Raw genomic sequence first — 19,247 nt, 5'->3', positions numbered from 1 at the left:
CCGTTTTCGAGTTGCCTCGCAAGACGAAGTTCCCTATGGGCTTGCTTCGCAAAACGAAGCTTGCCCCGGGGACAGCGGGTCTTCTCTTTTGAAGCAAGGGGCGGCGGGGAGATCGCTTCTCCCCGCAGCCGCTTGCTTCAAAAGAGGTCCGGGGGCAGCGGGAAGCGCTTCCCGCTGCCCCGACCTCTTTTGAAGCAAGCTGCTGCGCTTCTCCCCGCAGCCGCAGCCGCTTGCTTCAAAAGAGGTCCCAGACCTCTTTTGAAGCAAGCGGCTGCGGAGAGAAGCGATCTCCTTGCAGCTGCTTGCTTCAAAACAGGTCCGGGACCTCTTTTGAAGCAAGCGGCTGCGGGGAGAAGCGATCTCCCTGCAGCCGCTTGCTTCAAAAGAGGTCCCGGTTACACCTGCCCCCACCGCCGAGCTTCGGAGCGGTGCTGCGAAGCCGGGCGGGGGGGCAGGAACACCTGCCCCAGCCACCCCGCTTCGGAACGCTGCCCCGAAGCAGGGTGGGGGGGGCGGGAACACCTGCCCCCACCGCCGAGCTTCGGAGCGGTGCTGCGAAGCCGGGCGGGGGGGCAGGAACACCTGCCCCAGCCACCCCACTTCGGAACGCTGCCCCGAAGCAGGGTGGGGGGGGGAACACCTTCTGAAGGCGGGCGGGGGGGCGAAAGTCTTTGTCCCCCCTGCCTGCCTTCCCAGGGGCTTTTAAATCGCCCCAGACAGCGGAGGAGTCCTCCGCTGTCCCGGGGCGATTTTAAAATGCCGCCCGCCAGCATTTTAAGATCGCCCGGACAGCGGAGAAGTCCTCCGCTGTCCCGGGGTTTTTTAAAATGCTGGGGGTGGGAAGAAAAGCCCTTGTCCCCCCCCCCCAGCCTTCAGAAGAGGTCCGGGGACAGACTGTCCCCGGACCTGGTCTGAAGGCGGTTTCCCTAGGAACGCATTAATTGATTTTCAATGCATTCCTATGGGAAACCGTGCATCGCAAGACGAAAAAACCGCAAGACGAAGAGAATTGCGGAACGAATTAATTTCGTCTTGCGAGGCACCACTGTAGTCAAATTTAGGCAAAACACATTTTTAGGATGATGGGACCTAACAAAACACAAACTGGTAATTCATGAAACTGTTGGCTATGCTGATTGGGGCTGATGAGACTTGGGAATTTCAACAGACATTGGAGCCACAGGTTTCCTGTCGATGGGGTAATTTTTCTGTTTATTCAGTCCCAAGTTACAAAATTCACAAATGAGCTTTATTTCTCTCTCTCTTGTGTACCTTAAAAAGACGAGCCTTCATTATAAATTTTACACAGAATGCAAGTTGTGCTCAGTTGGAGTTTCAACTCTCTCTCTCTCTCTCTCCTACCCCCCCTCTTTTTTGTGGTTTTTTTTGTTATGATGATATTCTCTAGCTGGCTAATTTGTATCCATAGAAAGAGGGAGCTGAAAAATATACTTTGTACTATTATGAAAAATTAAAATCCCCTAGTGGAGCTTTGACACATTATATTTTAAAACTCATTTGTTCATGCTGAGGTCGTTGTCTTGCAGTTTTCCAGGAGTGGAATAGGGAGGGACGAAGGATCTTTGAGACACTTGTGACACACACTTTCTCTGTGTATGTGTGTGCCTGTGTGTTTAAAATAACCTTTCCTTTCTTATTATTCACTAGTCACATGCAAGTAGGTAGTCTCCTATTGCTTTCTAAAGCAATGTGTTTTAGTTGTGCATAAAACTCATTAGAGCTTCCAGCTTTAATCAACATAAAGGCAAATAACGAAAGCTGTGATTGCAGACTGTGGTTTGGGAGTTCTCCACGCACCTCTTGAGCACTTGTTATTTTGTGCGAGGAAGAAACGCCATAACAGCATGCACCAGGCCTTCCTTGAATTGCCCAAACAGCTAGGAAAAAAAGAAAAAATAAGGAAGGGAGCGAGAGGTCTGATTTCCCTTCTTTATTTTCTCATCATACCTGATGGACCTGCTGTGCCAGGCTAATTTAGCTGCCCTGAAAGCTGAAAATACAGCAGAAGAAGGAAGTATATATTTAAAAACGAATAATTTTAGGAAGTGGGAGTGGGGCTGATGAGCATTTTTGGGGTGGGTGGGGAATCAGGAGCTGGTTGGCTAAACCAGGAATTCTTCTTTGGCTCAGATTTTCAATATGGGGTGGAGAATAACATTGGGGCTTTGAAAGTGTATATCTCCTTTGGTGTGGGTTCTTTTTATTTATTTTTTGAGTTCCCAAGGGTGATAAATGGTACCCTCCAAGCATAAAAGCCTGAACTCACAAAACCTTGTCAGCATCTATAGTTTTAGGTGACCAAGCACATAGAAGGTGAAAGTCCTGGCAGGGTTGGGACTGGGGTCAGGGTGGATTTGTGGACCAAGAAAGTCTAGGCTGAGCTAAACAAGTGGATCTGTGTTGGAGTTAGCAGGGGATGTTGTTAATAATAACGACAATAATAATAATAATAATAATAATAATAATAATAATAATAATAATAATACAGTGGTACCTCGGGTTACATACGCTTCAGGTTATAGACTCCGCTAACCCAGAAATAGTACCTCAGGTTAAGAACTTTGCTTCAGGATGAGAATAGAAATCGTGCTCCGGCGGCGCAGCAGCAGCTGGAGGCCCCATTAGCTAAAGTTGTGCCTCAGGTTAAGAACAGTTTCAGGTTAAGAACAGACCTCCAGAACAAATTAAGTACTTAACCTGAGGTACCAATGTAATAGTTTCAGGAAGGTAGCCATGTTGGTCTCACGCAGTCAAAATAAATTTAAAAATCCAGTAGGACCTTAGAGACCAACTAACTTTGTTCTGGGTATAAGCTTTCGTGTGCATCTGAATCGTGTGTATCTGAAGAAGTGTGCATGCACACGAAAGCTTATACCCAGAACAAAGTTAGTTGGTCTCTAAGGTGCTACATAACAATAATCGTGTTATTTATATGCCTTCCATCTGACTGGGTTTCCTAGCCACTCTGGACGGCTCCCAACTGAATATTAAAAACACAAAAAGACATCAAACATTTAAAACTTTCCTATACAAGAATACCTTCAGATGTCTTTTAAAAGTCAGATAGTTGTTTATTTCCTTGGCGTCTGATGGGAGGGGCAGTCCACAGGGTGGGCGCCACCACCAAGAAGGCCCTCTGCCTGGTTCCCTGTAACTTCGCTTCTTGCTGTGAGGGAACTGCCAAAAGGCCCTTGGCGCTGGACCTCCGTGTCCGGGCTGGACAATGGGGGTGGAGGTGCTCCTTCAGGTATACAGGGCCAAGACCATTTAAGGCTCTAAAAGTCACCATCAACAGGTCAGGTTCAAAGTGTAGGCAGGTGAGATTGCATACAAGAGTCTACAATCTGAATGGAAGTATCCAACTAGAATAAGGGCTGGAATGAGTATTCCAAGAAGCAGCAGGTAGAGGCACAGGGTAATGGGAAGGAAGGCTGGAAGATTGGGAAGGCAGCAGTTAGAGGTTAAAGCAGGGGTAGGCAACGTGGTGCCCTCTGGTTGTTTTGGGCGACAGCTCTCATTGCCCCTGAGCATTGGCCACACTGGCTGAGGTAGATGGGATATATATATGTGTGTATATATATATATATATATATCACCAATCAACCACACCAGACCCAAACCCAGACCCTCTCCACAGATAAATTACAGACACCATCCAGTAGCCAAACCATAGTGGCACCTCCGGATGCTGCACCCCCCTGCAATCCCTACACAGATCTGGCTGGCACAGGGCACAAAACCACAGCTCGCCCCTATACACGAAGCCAAGCCAGAGCACAACTAAGTGCAGTACAGCCATCTTCTCAGAAAAACTCTTCACAAGCTCAAGAGGTCAAGACACGAAAGCTTTAGCAACTAATCCACACCTAATGACCCACCTAAGTGGTACTCAGAATATCACTCAAGAAATCACTCAAGATATCCCTCAAGTAATTAAGGAACAAAAGAAGAAAAGGCACACTAACCTGGGAACTTCCTCTCTGCCCAGAACGTTGGAGGCTATACACCACACCCCCTCAACAGTATTTATAGGAACTCAAACACTGAGATCCTGCTCTGTTCCAGTAACAAGAAGCCGAAAGCACCAGCCTGAAGATGACGAGTGAGACCTCGTCGAAACGTCGCCTAGACACCCCAACTCTTACACGGGAAGACACCCGAAGACACCAAAACCTGCATATATATATATATATATATATATATATATATATATATATATATATGTATATGTGTGTGTATATATATATATGTATATATGTTTTTATAACATAACATTTTCAACAATTATGAAACATAATTTTATATCTTATACAATTTTTTGACTTCGATCAATCACCTCTGAAAATTTTCCAATCTTTTTCACTTCATTTACATTTCTTACTTTCACTATTACATTTAAATATCATAACTAATGTCTCTCTTCTTTGCAATATTTCTTGTATTCCTCCTTACAAAACTTCTTGTGGTCCTACTAGCGTAATTTGTTGATTACAGTTCCTCTTCAAATAATTCGTATATTTCTGCCAATCTTCTATAAATATCTGGTCCCACAGGTTTCGAATCCTTCCTGTCATTTTGTCCAATTCTGCGTAGTCCATTAAGAAAATAGGGACGTTCTAAGGCAGGGGCTGGTAAAGTTTTTGTGGCTTGGGCCGGTTCACGGTCCCGCAGACACTATTTCCAGCATTCCTCCCTGCGTAGAGGAGGCGTACGCAGCTTCCCATTGGCTGCAGGAGCTTCCTGCAGCCAATGGGAAGCCTGCCAGCATTGCGGAAGGCGGTACCAGCTCTGCTCCGCACCAGTTTAGCGCGGCGCATGGGAGCCAATCGAGCGGGTGATGGGGGTCCCTGAGCAGGCGGCGGGGGTCCATGGGCCGGTTGTTATTGTTGCTGTTTAGTCGTGTCCGACTCTTCGTGACCTCCTGCACCAGAGCATGCCAGGCACTCCTGTCTTCCACTCCTCCCGCAGTTTGGTCAAACTCATGCTGGTAGCTTCGAGAACACTGTCCAACCATCTCGTCCTCTGTCGTCCCCTTCTCCTTGTGCCCTCCATCTTTCCCAACATCAGGGTCTTTTCCAGGGAGTCTTCTCTTCTCATGAGGTGGTCAAAGGATTGGAGCCTCAGCTTCAGGATCTGTCCTTCCAGTGAGCACTCAGGGCTGATTTCCTTCAGAATAGGTTTGTTCTTCTTGCAGTCCATGGGACTCTCAAGAGTCTCCTCCAGCACCATAATTCAAAAGCATCAATTCTTCGGCAATCAGCCTTCTTTATGGTCCAGCTCTCACTTCCATACATCACTACTGGGAAAACCACGGCTTTAACTATACGGACCTTTGTTGGCAAGTTAATGTCTCTGCTTTAAGATGCTGTCTAGGTTTGTCATCGCCTTTCTCCCAAGAAGCAGGCGTCGTTTAATTTCGTGAAGCCCAAGAAAGTAAAATCTCTCACTGCCCAAGAAAGTAAAATCTCTCATGGGCCAGTTAAACGGCCCCTATGGCCCGCTTGTGGCCCATGGGCCTTAGGTTGCTGACCCCTGTCCTAAGGAAAAGCGGGACATTCTGGGATCATTCCGAGACGACTTCTGCAAACCTGGGACTGTTCCTGGAAAATAGGGAGACTTGGAGGGTCTGCTGCTGTTGCAAATGGCGTGATACCATCCACCTCTATTATTGTAGCTGCTAGGGAAAGTGTCGTCTCAGTCGTGCATCCCTGCAGCCACCAACGCAGAAAGGGCTAACAGCTCGCAGCATGCTTCACACAAACCGTTCCCTCGATGATTATGTACCTGCGCAGGTGATAACTGGTGTGTGGAGGGAATGCAGCTGTGTAGAAAATTGATGTAGCTGAGTAGATTTCAGGAGAGCTTTTCAAGCCCTCTGGGTGAACAAAGTAGTAAACAACTCGGTAAGTTAACACTTTGTAAATAGCTCTCTGTAAGCATCCTCTGTCGTATGACCCTCTGAATGCTGCAAGTTAGCCGTTATCTGCAACAAAAGGCTCTCTGTGGTGCCGCCAAGTGGTTCCAGGATAGCATAAGTGTTACTGCCAGTCAAACTGAATCTATGTACACCAAAGGAGAGGCAATGTGTTTTATTCTGTATTCTATTTTCATGCAGCATGTAATGTCTCTTTGAATGCATTGGGAAAATATTACTGATCGATCTCTCTCACATACACACACACGAAATTATTTTATTTTATATTCTTTATTGAAAGATAAAAAGTACATAATTACAAGTGCACAGAGTAAGAAAAAAAAGGAGGGGGGAGAAATCGTATGTATGTAAAAACAAAATGCAACAACAAAAAAATTGTAGACATTACCCAAAAATATGTTGTTGTAGTTAACCAGGCCTTAACGTTATATGGTATTTACAAAAATAAATTCCAAATATTGCTGAATTTGTCCATGGTAAGTTTATGTATGCAAATAGTTCATGTGTTGTGAGTTTGTACATATATTCAATCCAATCATTAAAGGGAGCCTATCTTTTTGCCGTAGTGAGGGCACAAAGAGTCCGTTCATATTGTCCCTTTGATTCCATACATGGGTAAATAATTCAAAAGGATATTTCCCTCTGCAAATTTAAGACTATTCTGCACAATTGTGTTGATCATCTCTATTAACGTCTGTCAAAAAATTAGCAATACAGGACATTGTACTAACATATGTCGCACAATTATAAAATTATATGCTCATATTGGAGAGGCTTAAAGCTTTTTATAACGCGTTTAACACTATAGAAGTGTTGTTTTTAATTGCTCAGTAAAATTAAGCTAACGTGCAACAGAATCTGTTGTAAATAGCACATTTAGTTGGGGTGTTTAAGCTATAAAATCTGTTATTTCAAGATTGCTATGTCTTCTTGCACAATTAATTATTCCTTGATCGTAACCGTGGCCATCTGCAGGTGCAGCTGGTTGCTGACAAAATTTGTCCAGGAACTCCAAAGATGGGAGGTGTACAAAATACAGAGCACGGGTGAGGAACCTATGGCTCTTCAGATGTCGCCAGACTACAACTCCCATTATCATTGATAATTGGCTATGGGGCTGATTTGCAGTCCAGCTGGAATTGGAATTGCAGTCCAACAGCATCTGGAAGGCCACAGGTTCCCCATTCCTGATAGACAGGTAGGAAGATGCTTTGCACCAAATAGATCTGCTAGTCCAGCCTTTCTCAACCTATGGGTCCCCAGATGTAGTTGAACTACAACTCCCATCACCCCTAGCTAGCAAGGCCAGAGCTCAGGGATGATAGGAGATGTAGTCCAACAGCATCTGGGGACCCACAGGTTGAGAACCACTGTGCTAGTCCATAGGGACACGGGTGGTGCTGTGGTCTAAACCACTGAGCCCAGGGCTTGCCAATCAGAAGGTCGGTGGTTCGAATCCCCGTGACAGGGTGAGCTCCCGTTGCTCTGTCCCAGCTCCTGCCCACTTAGCAGTTTGTAAGCACGCCAGTGCAAGTAGATAAATAGGTACCGCTCTGGTGGGAAGGTAAACGGCGTTTCCGTGCGCTGCTCTGGTCCGCCAGAAGCGGCTTAGTCATGCTGGCCCCATGACCCGGAAAAACTGTCTGCGGACAAATGCTGGCTCCCTCGGCCTGAAAGCGAGATGAGCACCGCAACCCCAGAGTCGTACGCGACTGGACTTAACTGTCAGGGGTCCCTTTGTTGTTGTTTAGTCATGTCCGACTCTTCGTGACCCCATGGACCAGAGCACGCCAGACACTTCTGTCTTCCACTGCCTCCCACAGTTTGGTCAAACTCATGCTGGTAGCTTCGAGAACACTATCCAACCAACTCGTCCTCTGTTGTCCCCTTCTCCTTGTGCCCTCCATCTTTCCCAACATCAGGGTCTTTTCCAGGGAGTCTTCTCACGAGGTGGCCAAAGTATTGGAGCATCAGCTTCAGGATCTGTCCTTCCAGTGAGCACTCAGGGCTGATTTCCTTCAGAATGGATAGGTTTGATCTTCTTGCAGTCCATGGGACTCTCAAGAGTCTCCTCCAGCACCATAATTCAAAAGCATAAATTCTTCGGCGATCAGCCTTCTTTATGGTCCAGCTCTCACTTCCATACATCACTACTGGGAAAACCATAGCTTTTACTATACGAACCTTTACCTTTACCTATTAGAAGCTTCACCAATCTGTTGTTTTGCTGAAAGTCGCTGCTGCTGCATTTGGCGACCTTTTGCTAAAACGTGCTGCTATTTTCCCCCTAATGTTTTAGAACAGGACAAGACGTTTCAAAAAGCATAGCCCTCAGTGATTCCAGTTGGGAAATAAATGGCTTTTTAAGTGGGTGGCAAGCAAGACATTTTAACGAGCTACTGACTTTGAAAGTCACTTTGCAACAGAATGAGGATCACCCAGGGAAACTTTATAGTAAAATAAGGATCACCGACTGTGCGTTTATGGAAATGGCCTCCCTTGTTGTGCTGCGTTTCCTTACGGAGAGCCTGTGATGGCTGGAAAGAACAGGGATGCGCTGGGACTAGCGTTGCTCTCTGTCTGCTCAGTTTTTGCAGCTGCGTGACTATTCAGCAATTGAAATTGGTACACGTGGCCTTAAAACCTAGCGAGGCCTTTTTTGGAAATAACTCTGCAGCTGAAACTAAGCCTCGCTTAAACCAGTACATGCAAATAATATTAAATCTGGAAAACATAGTCTAGCTCGTTTGTCTTCAGCAATGTTTTAAAATGTTAGGTGGTTATTCTGGGGAAACTTGAACAGGTGGAGAAGCATACAGGCAAATTCAATGAAAGATTTACACGCTGTGTTTTTGGCTGGCGGGCACTTGGGTTGAGCGGTTGCGTTATGCCATCTTCATTCTAGCACTACGCCAAAGCTAAGATCCATCATAAATCTTAACTTATATAAATAAGATACCATAGGCTGTGAGCTTTTGCTATTTTTTAAAAAATAGAATATTATAATCTACACAAATACCATATTTTTTCGTGTATAACACGCCCCGTGTATGACGCCCCCTATTTTTGGGGACTCAAATTTAAGAAAATGGCGGGAGATGGCCCAATCACCCACCAAATCACCCCTGACAAGCTGCAGCTCATGGCTGCAACCGATCACCCATCCCACCCCCATGCACTATCCGTGTATAAGACGACCCCCATTTTTAAACATTATTTTAGAGTAAAAAAACCCTCGTTTTATACATGGAAAAGTACGGTACGTTTCATTGAAGGAGGTGCTCACTTACAATTCAGGCTGCAATTCTATGCTCGCTTACTTGAGAGTAAGGCCCATTGGATGCAGGAGGAATTACTTTCCAGCCCTTACCATTGGGCTGAGTGAAGCAACTGCTTCAAACAGTGGCAGTGGCAGCTACATGTAGAAGGAAACTGCTGTGTGGCACACGGCCTTCTCTGGACCTCCTAAGTTAGCTTGCTACTGTTGGGGGCCAACGTAACGTAAGATTCAGCTACTACCCAGTTAGTGTCAGTATGTCAAATTTCAAGCAGCGTCCTCTTGTCTTCCTCAGGCAGCAAAATCATCTTTTGCCAGCCCCAACTACCTTTCCCCCACAAGAGCGGCATGCATGAATTCTGCCCATCTATTTCATGTTATCCTTTCCACAGACATGTGGGTAGGTTGGACTGTGGATGAGAAGTTAGTTCTGTGGACCCAGAGAGCTGATTCATAGCTGCTGACCTGAAGCTGGTTTAGGGTGTTCAAAGTCAAACTTCCCAACCTCTTAACCAGATTGGTTTTCTTCCTTTCTAACATATTTCAGAATAGACATGCATGAGATGGGGGATAAATTTCAAAGGCACCTCTTATCTACTCAAATAAAGAATTCTTGGTTGTTTCCAAAAAAATTCCAGCCATGAACTTGCTGATTACTATCGTGGGTTACGTACAGGTCACCGATTGACGGCTGAATGAGTAAATATTTCGGAGGCATCAGTCTCATAACTGTTTACATGATGGCTGGTTCCCTGGATATTGCTAGGGATGGTAAACTCCATTTCACCTTTTGGCTAAATCCGTGGAACATGTAAGGAATCGCAGTGCGAAGTGAGCTCAGAGGCTCTCTTGTAACCCACCCTTCCTCTGGTTAATTAGTTTTGCCTTCTAATTTTATCTTCAGAACAACTGTAGGAAGTATGTTAGTCTGGGAGTGATTTACACAAGACTGCCAAGCGACTAAGGGATGATTCATCCTTCATGGTAGCAGGAATGGCTGCCATATTTATATGTAAGTGTGTCTGATGGGAAGAAGGGACGCAGCTCTCAACACATGAAGGAGGACATACTCAAGGATGTGGTGGCTGATCACAGCTGTCTCCCAAAAATGCCCCAGAGGATTGGAGACACACACCTCTTTTCCATTTGTGTTTTCCACGGAGCTTCCTGACATAGATACAGCAAATACTCTTGCCACTAATTCGAGCCTGGATTTCTCACACTCAGCGCTAACCACTGTAGCACACTGGTGCTCAAGAACATCACATCTTACTTGGGTCATTGTCAGGAGTGCTTGCAGGAGCCAGGCCCTGTGACCAGGACTGGGGCCTTCCTAAGTTTGTTCTGAAGAGGCAAGGCGCGACCGCACAGGTGAGGCCAATTGGTAACTCACAGCACCTGGTGGCAAGAGCCGGGAAGGGATATAAGGTCAGCATTTCCCTTTGGCTCTTTGCCACAGCAACACGTTCCCTGCCTTGCTGTGTTTGGTTCCTTGACTCCTTGCTTCTTGATCCTTGGACCCTTGGCTTCTTGACTCCCGGCTCTCTGACCCTCGAACTCTTGGCCTCCTGGCTTCTGGACTCCCGTTCCTGCTCCCACCCCGCCATCTTGCCCCTATCCCGAAGTCCCCTGCCAGGACTTTGATCGCCCATGAACCAGACCATGACAGTCATTTGTTGATGAAGGATAAGCAGGATCAGTGATGGTTTTAGCCTGTTGTATTTTCTCTTAAATTTGAAATTGAGCACATGGGTCCCTGTGGCCTCCCCAAGTCAACCATATAGCCCATCAACAGCTCCTGATCATGTAATCGGGTTCATAGCTGGTAAAGAACAGTGGAATGATAAAGGAATGTTGTCTCTGATGTCTATGACAACTAGATGTAAAAAATAAATAAATAAAATGTTGCATTTTTATCTCAGCCATCCTTAGGAACCCAGAGCCAGCTCTCAAAATCAGCATCTGATAGGCTTTGCTAAAAGACAGTACTCTGGTGAGCTCATAGAAGCCAACTTCTAGGGGCTGATATCCCTTCACACCCCCTATGAAATATTTGAGGTAGCCAGCCCCCTTCCCCAAGTTGATGGGCATTGCCATTCAAATGGTGTGCTCACATTACGTTGTATGATCGATCATGTGGGGCAGGGCTAACCTGCCTCCCCCAATATTTTATCTAAGATGTTACCCCTCGATGAGGTTGTCCAATGACCTTCACAGCTCAGGATTTGAACCTGTTTGCTACAATGGCTGTCTTCATTGTTGGAGGCAGTAGACCTACGAATCCTAGCTGCTAGGAATCACCACTGGGGAGCACTGTTGAATTCATGTTCTGCTTTTGTACTTCCCAGATTAAGGCTGAATCCTGACAAGGCAGTAGTACAGTTCTTGGGGGACAGGGGGTGGGCGGGGGTGGAGGACTTCATGGCCCTGAATGGGGTAGCTGTGCCCCTGAAGGACCAGGTGCGCAGCCTGGGAGTAATTTTGGACTCGCTGCTGTCCATGGAGGTGCAGGTCAATTCTGTGTCCAGGGCAGCTGTCTGCCAGCTGCATCTGGTGCACTGGCTGAGACCCTAGCTGCTCACGGACTGTCTCTCCAGAGTGGTGCATGCTCCTAGTTATCTCCTGCTTGGACTACTGCCATGCGCTCTAAGTGGGGCTACCTTTGAAGGGACCCAGAAACTACAACAAATCCAGAATGCGGAAGCTAAACTGGTGACTGGGAGCAGCTGCTGAGACCACATAACACCGGTCCTGAAAGACCTACATTGGCTCCCAGTACGTTTCCGAGCACAATTCAAAGTGTTGGTGCTGACCTTGAAAGCCCTAAACGGCCTCATCCCAGTATACCTGAAGCAATGTTTCCACTCCCATCGTTCAGCCCAGACAATGAAGTCCAGCTCCGACGGCCTTCTGATGGTTCTCTCACTGCGAGAAGTGAGGTTACAGGAACCAGGCAGAGGACCTTTTTGGTAGTGGTGCCCGCCCTGTGGAACACCCTCCCATCAGATGCCAAGGAAATAAACAACTATCTGGCTTTTAGAAGACATCTGAAGGCAGCCCTGTTTAGGGAAGCTTTGAATATTTGTTGAATATTTGTATTTTAATATATTTTGCTGGATGCCGCCCAGAGTGGCTAGGGAAATATTATTGTTATTATTAATTCCCATAGGCATCTGGTTGGCCACTTTGCCCACATTCAATAGAGCTGCTCTTATGTTCTCATTTTCAGCACTCAAACCACAATATTACCCTGGCCGCCTTCTTGAGCCGAAGGAAAGTCGTTGATTCCAGATGGCTGGTGTGGGGAGCGTTAGCCTTACCTGAAGAGTATTTCTTCAGTTGAGATGTGAGCTCTGCCATTACTCAGTGGCAGGGTTGCTAAATTGCTTCAAAGGAATTTAGGGGAGAGAACATCCTACAGGCATGAGATTACCATGGATCTTGATTGGGAATTTGGATAGCAGCACTGACAAAATCATAGAATCATAAGAGTTGGAAGAGAGGAAATAAGGAAAGTCTTGCGAAATGACGGGTTAGAAATACACATCAAAATTACTAGCCAGGCCTAATGACAGGCTCTCTACTACAAGCTGTCTTAGTGCTTTCTGTGCATGCATTTTGCATAGATGTGCACAGTAGCTCACGGGGCTTAGGAACCTGGGAAACTCCTGCCTGTCAGATCTGACTATTTGCCCATTTAGTACAGGACTGTCTGACAAGCAGATTTCTTGCCCATGACCTGGCTACCTGTTCCCTTTAACTGGAGATGTGAGTGATTGAACCCGGCACCTTTTGCAAGCAAACCATGGAGTCTTCTGCTGAGCTATGGTTTGTTCCTAACCGGAGTCGATAGATATCTCCTGTCCACCCCACACCGAGGCAGCTCAAACCCTGAAGTGTATGCACTTCTTGTATGCACATTAAAAACATTTTTTTTAAAAGCAGCTCCAAAATTCTCCCCTAAAATAAGAGAGGGGTAGGTACCAGAAAATGGAAACTGCGCCTTGTAAATAAGGATACTTAGAGCATATGGAAGGCAAGCAGTCAATTGCTTGGAGCTAGAACATTAGAGTAGTACTGGGAAATCTTAAGAATTTCTTCCGAATCTTGCCTGCAATTGGAAAAACAAAGTGGCCAACTTTGAGCTAGGAATGGCAAATACAATCAGCAAATGTATATGCAGAGAAGTGGTGTAAACATAAATATACTAACATGTGGTGAATTAAAAATAAAACATCTGGAAGAGAGGAGGCCCTACAGCAGCTTGCATAGATCTTTTGTGTGGGAAGTGATTTTGCTGCACAGTTTGAGTATCTGGTACTCCAAATACTTAACGCTTGCATGAAAATATTTATCTTACTGGTGTGACATTGCTTTTAACGTGCTTTCTCCAGCGTTGTGCGAGCCAGGCAGAGTAATATTGACACAAGCATGTGCAGCCCCACCACTTTAGTCTATTTATATACCCTGTAAGAATAACATGCATCTTTAATAATTCTTTTCTGGAATATTGATGTTTCAGAAACGAAAAACCCTGGCATGAGAATTCCATTGGCACTGGAAATTCTTTGTGAAGTATAGTACTAACCATCACACAGGGAAACCCATGTAAATGCTACAGAGGATCAAACACTGAAATGTATATGAATAATATATTAGCGGATATACAGAACATATAATTAAAATTGAAATAGTGGAGCAAATTTATAAAATATTTAAACGGGACGGTGGAGAACACTGCAGAGATTCACATACGTTGCTTGTCTTCCAGTCAGTCACTATACACGGTTGGCTCGTAACAGAGCTCAATTTTACAGGGAGAAGATGTTTCTCACCATAAAAGCCGTATCCTTAAATCTTTCAGGCTGACTTTGTAGCCATGAAAAGTGCCGGGTAATCAGAAGTTAAGATTGCAGTTGGTTCCCCAAGCAAAAGTTAGATCCTTCGTTACCAAAGGAAAGAAATGGGAGAAGAGGACAGTCGCCCCCGCCCCCACTTCACGTGGAAGTTTGCAAAACGGGTGGTGTCAATCTCATCTTTTTTTGTGTTTCCAGGTTAGGGCAAGGACAATAAAGGGCTTTGCACACTCACAAGTGTGTGCTTTTAAATGAATAAAAAGGTAAAGGGACCCCTGACCATTAGGTCCAGTCGTGGCCAACTCTGGGGTTACGGCACTCATCTCGCTTTATTGGCCGAGGGAGCTGGCGTACAGCTTCCGGGTCATGTGGCCAGCATGACTAAGCCGCTTCTGGCGAACCAGAGCAGCGCACAGAAACACTCTTTACCTTCCCACCAGAGTGGTACCTATTTATCTACTTGCATTTCGTGCTTTGAACTGCTAGGTGGGCAGGAGCAGGGACCGAGCAACGGGAGCTCACCCTGTCGCAGGGGTTCGAACCGCCGACCTTCTGATCAGCAAGCCCAAGAGGCTCAGTGGTTTAACCCACAGAGCCACCCGCATCCCTAAATGGATAGTTCCTGGCATAAGTTATGCCCTGGTTTTGGGTAGCACTGAGTTTCTCCCCTGTCATCTGCTCTCCCCCCTCCATTAAATCAAGCTGTTTTTATGCTTGTCAGCTTTCCAGAACCTGTCTTTGTTGAAGGAAACATTGGTAGTGGTGATAGCCACAAGTAGCTTGATTTTGGAAGGAGAGTTCAGGGAGAAAGCAGCTGGAAAGAAGAGGTTGGGTGTTATTCAGTGAAGTGTTACTCAAAGAGGACTATCGAAATTAGTGGGCCTAACTCAGTCATGCTCATTACTTTTTCTTGAGTAAAATTCAGCTGAATGCTGCCCATTGAATTCTCCCATCCCCTCGCCCTTGTCCTCTGCAGCGTCCGCCCTTCAGTGCATTTTTCAGCAGAGAAGGATCTTTGTGTTGTATCCAAAAATTTCCTTCTCCTACAGAAGCTTTTCTACTAGGGATAACGGACACAGGTATAGCAAGAGAAGATCAGTAAATATTCCTCTATGCCACAGGAGCGGCAAGGATCCTAATTGCTAAAAACTGGAAGGAAAAAAACCATGCCAACAAAAAAGGAATTACAAGACAAACTGTTAGAGTATATTGAACTGGCTGGATTAACAGCGGCAATTAGAGATCACACTAGACAAGAGTTTCAAAAAGCATGGGGAAAATGCAGAGAATACTTCACAAAACAGTGCCCTAAAATACATACCTGGACTTGTTTTGATTAATGTCTGCAGGAGACTTTGTGGATATTTAAGTTATAATTAGAAAAATATTAATAATTATTCATAAAGGAAACAGTTTATAAGATGTAAATAAGGAGGCCAGATAAAGGATAAAGGAAGTCTTTTATTTGGTTGTTTATATTGTTGTATGTTATGCTCACTGTATGTTATGTTCACGTTTAATGAGGGTGGATTTGTGTATTGGGGGTGGGGGTTTATATTATGTTGTAAATAAAATTCCAGTATTATTTTTTATAAAAAAAAATCCTTCTCCCTGTGCCCTCAAAATCATTGGATGCAACCCTTCGTCTTACAGGATTGCAGCATGTCCATGACTACTACTTGGCAGCGGGGGAAAAAACACCTTAACAATAGTAATCTGAAAATCCCAATTGGATAGCTCAGTTGGTTGGAACCTGGTGCTGATAAAACCAAGGTTGCAGGTTCGATTCCCATATGGGACAGCTGCTTATTCCTGCATTGGCAGGGTCTGGACTACATGGTCGTCAGGGTCCTTTGCAACTCTATGATCTACACGAGAACTCGTTTTCTCCTTGAACTGAATGCCATTTCTCCATTTAACGGAGCTAGTTTGGTCACGGAGCTACCATTTTAGTGTGTCTGAGTGCATTGCTTTCTTTTGCTTTGTTTCGTACAACGCGTCCCGCAGCAGTGTTGATTGTGAGATGCCCTTCTTGCTACTTAGTGCCCTCAATATCTTTGCTTTTTTTTGTCTCCCCCCCCCCCACTGCCCGTCAAACGCAGGCCAAGAAACGCCAGGCCTTCCTAACAGAGACGTGCGAAAACAACGTGAGAGATCTGGAGTTGCTTTTGGACAGCTTTCCTGTGTCAGGCAAGCGGACAGCAGGTTAGTTGAAGGTAGAAAATGACAGATGCATCTGTCAGCGTTCCAAAGTCGCTACGTTGGGGGAATTCGGCAGATGCCTCTTTCATTCCCTCTTCTCTACATGCTTTGATTTGATGACATGATAAGAGCAGTTCTCTCAGCGGTCGCATGGCCCCACTAGCTGGGAAGAGGTGACTGGATGCGGCCCCGCTGTTGTCAGCCCACACGCTTGATTTACAAGTGCAGGGTTGTGTGTGATCGGTCAGGAAAGGGCTCGCTTGCTGCGCTCTGAATCCAGCAGAGAGAAAAAGTCCTTTCCACCGAGCCTACAAGGGGAACAGATGTTTTTGATTGAACCGAGCCAAATTCAGAAGCGACCTTCAGCTACTTAAAGGTCACGTCTCCAAAAAAGGTTATGCAGGACGCAGAGTGTACACATGTTCCTCTTTATGGTGTTAACTTTTTGAGAAGCCAGTTGAGAAGGGGGTGAGGACTGTATCCGTGCCAGCGCAGATTCTTCCCCAACCGATGTGCAAAAACAAACCTGCTTCTTTCTGTTGTCTGGCATGTGGTGGCAGCAGTGATCATGCCAAATGGAAGTGCGGAAAAAGCGAAGTGTCTCATATATACGTACATATACATATACATACATGTACATGTGTGTGTATATGTGTATATGTATACTACTACTACTACCGGCGTGCTCTGATCCTTGGGGGTCACGAAGAGTCAGACACGACTAAACAACTAAACAACAACAACACTACTAGGGATGCGGGTGGCACTGTGGGTTAAACCACAGAGCCTAGGACTTGCCGATCAGAAGGTCGGCAGTTCGAATCCCCGCGACGGGGTGAGCTCCCGTTGCTCGGTCCCTGCTCCTGCCAACCTAGCAGTTCGAAAGCACGAAGTGCAAGTAGATAAATAGGTACCGCTCCGGCGGGAAAGTAAACGGCATTTCCATGCGCTGCTCTGGTTTCACCAGAAGTGGCTTAGTCATGCTGGCCACATGACCCGGAAGCTGTACGCTGGCTCCCTCGGCCAGTAAAGCGAGATGAGCGCCGCAACCCCAGAATCGTCCGCGACTGGACCTAATGGTCAGGGGTCCCTTTACTTTTACTTTTACTACTACTAAAAATAATAATTTATTTTTATACCCCGCCCATCTGGCTGGGTTTCCCCAGTCACTTTGGGCAGCTCCCAACAGAATATTAAAAACACGATAAAACATCAAACATTGAAAACTTCCCTAAACGGGGCTGCCTTCAGATGTCTTCTAAAAGTCAGATAGTTGTTTATTTCCTTGACATCCGATGGGAGGGTGTTCTACAGGGTGGGTGCCACCACCGCGAAGGCCCTCTGCCTGGTTCCCTGTAACCTCACTTCTTGCAGGGAGGAAACCAGCAGAAGGCCCTTGGAGCTGGACCCTGGTGTCCGGGCTGGACGATGGGGGTGGAGAAGGTCCTTCAGGTATATTGGAATATTGTGAATCTCCTTGACATCTGACGGGAGGCAGGTGCCACCACCGCGAAGGCCCTCTGCCTGGTTCCCTGTAACCTCGCTTCTCGCAGTGAGGGAACCGCCGGAAGCCTCTTGGATCTGGACCTCAGTGTCTGGGCTGAACAATGGGGGTAGATATAAATATATTATAAAAGGCCACAGTTTTGATGGTCTCCTTGTCCCTTTGAAGTTTGTTTTGGAGCCCCTGTAATTATGTTCAGATATAAAGCATGTCTTCCTTCCCCATTGCTCTCTGATCTCTCAGATTTACAAAGGGCACTCTCTGGTGAAGTAGTTCTGTTAGAGAAATGGCAGCACAATAGAACTTCCACTCTCCTCTTCTTGGGCACTCCATAAATCTGTTCTGGGGGTTTCCCCAGCCTCCAGAGCAGGTTTGGGGATAGTGGGGGGGGGGCAGAGGGAGAAGAGAGGGAGGGAAAGTATCATTGTAAAGAATCCTTGCTTGGCTTCATTGCTGACAAACTTTTGGTGTCAGGTAAAGACTTATGCCCCCTGCCCCAGCTTTCGATGGGCTTAGTACAGGCTTCCTCAAACTCGGGCCTCCAGATGTTTTGAGACTACAATTCCCATCATCCCTGACCACTGGTCCTGCTAGCTAGGGATCATGGGAGTTGTAGTCCCAAAACATCTGGAGGGCTGAGTTTGAGGAAGCCTGGCTTACTTGATGATGTTTCTTTAGTGTGTTTCCAAAGCTTCCTGAGTTCTTGGTGTTCTGTATGAATCTGTTGGTGTTTTTTAACATAATTTGTTAATGGTATAATTTATGTTTTTAAATGTATGTTTTGAGGAAATGCTTTAGTAGCAAGTGACTAACAAGCAATAATAATAATAATAATAATAATAATAATAATAATAATAATAATAATAATATAATATCAGTCCCAAAGTAAGAATAATTATGAAAGGCACTTACAATTGTAATGACTTCATTGAAGAGCTTATATTTTACAGAAGGCGACAAGCATTCAGAAAAGAATTGCTGTTTTAAGAGTCCATATCAAACTACAGCTCAGGGTTAGGCTACAGCTCCCCACAAAATGCTAATAGAATGGAGAAAAAACCCTCCCATATTGAATTATTTATAACATAAAAATGTGTGTGTGTGTGTGTGTGTGTGTGTGTGTGTGTAAAATAGAAATTTAGGGAATATCCACAGATTTACTGTATCAACCCATTGATTCACTTTCTTTAATTCTGCAGAATGTGTGCGCATACTTAAATAAATCTATCTATTCACAAACACCCCAATGATGGAAAAAAGAAGACCAAAATACTATTTGGGTTGCATGTGATCTTAATCCTACTCAGAGTAGACTCACTGGAATTAATGGGCATGACTAGTTTAAGTCTATTGATATCTACTCTGAGTATACCATAGCTAGACGCAACCCTTTGTCCATAACTATCAATTGGCTGCTATCCCTGAATAATGTGTTTTTCAGGTGTGCTGGGG

The 19,247-nt window shown here is 45.5% G+C and overlaps 1 protein-coding gene across 4 annotated transcripts in view; it reads left to right on the top strand.

Annotated features, from left to right (window-relative positions):
• Positions 1-19,247, top strand: part of CCDC171 (coiled-coil domain containing 171) — a 209,797-nt gene that overhangs the window by 41,289 nt on the left and 149,261 nt on the right. For all 4 annotated transcript variants that reach the window (XM_083482216.1, XM_083482214.1, XM_083482215.1 and 1 more), the window contains one exon: positions 16,192-16,294. In XM_083482216.1, the coding sequence (XP_083338342.1) occupies positions 16,192-16,294 (103 nt within the window). The remainder of the gene's footprint in view (positions 1-16,191; positions 16,295-19,247) is intronic.

This window comes from Podarcis liolepis (assembly GCF_965112155.1).
Source record: "Podarcis liolepis genome assembly, chromosome: 17".
NCBI classification, from domain to species: Eukaryota; Metazoa; Chordata; class Lepidosauria; order Squamata; family Lacertidae; genus Podarcis; species Podarcis liolepis.
Note: the sequence above shows the minus strand (reverse complement) of the source record. Positions and strands in the feature narration are given on the sequence as shown.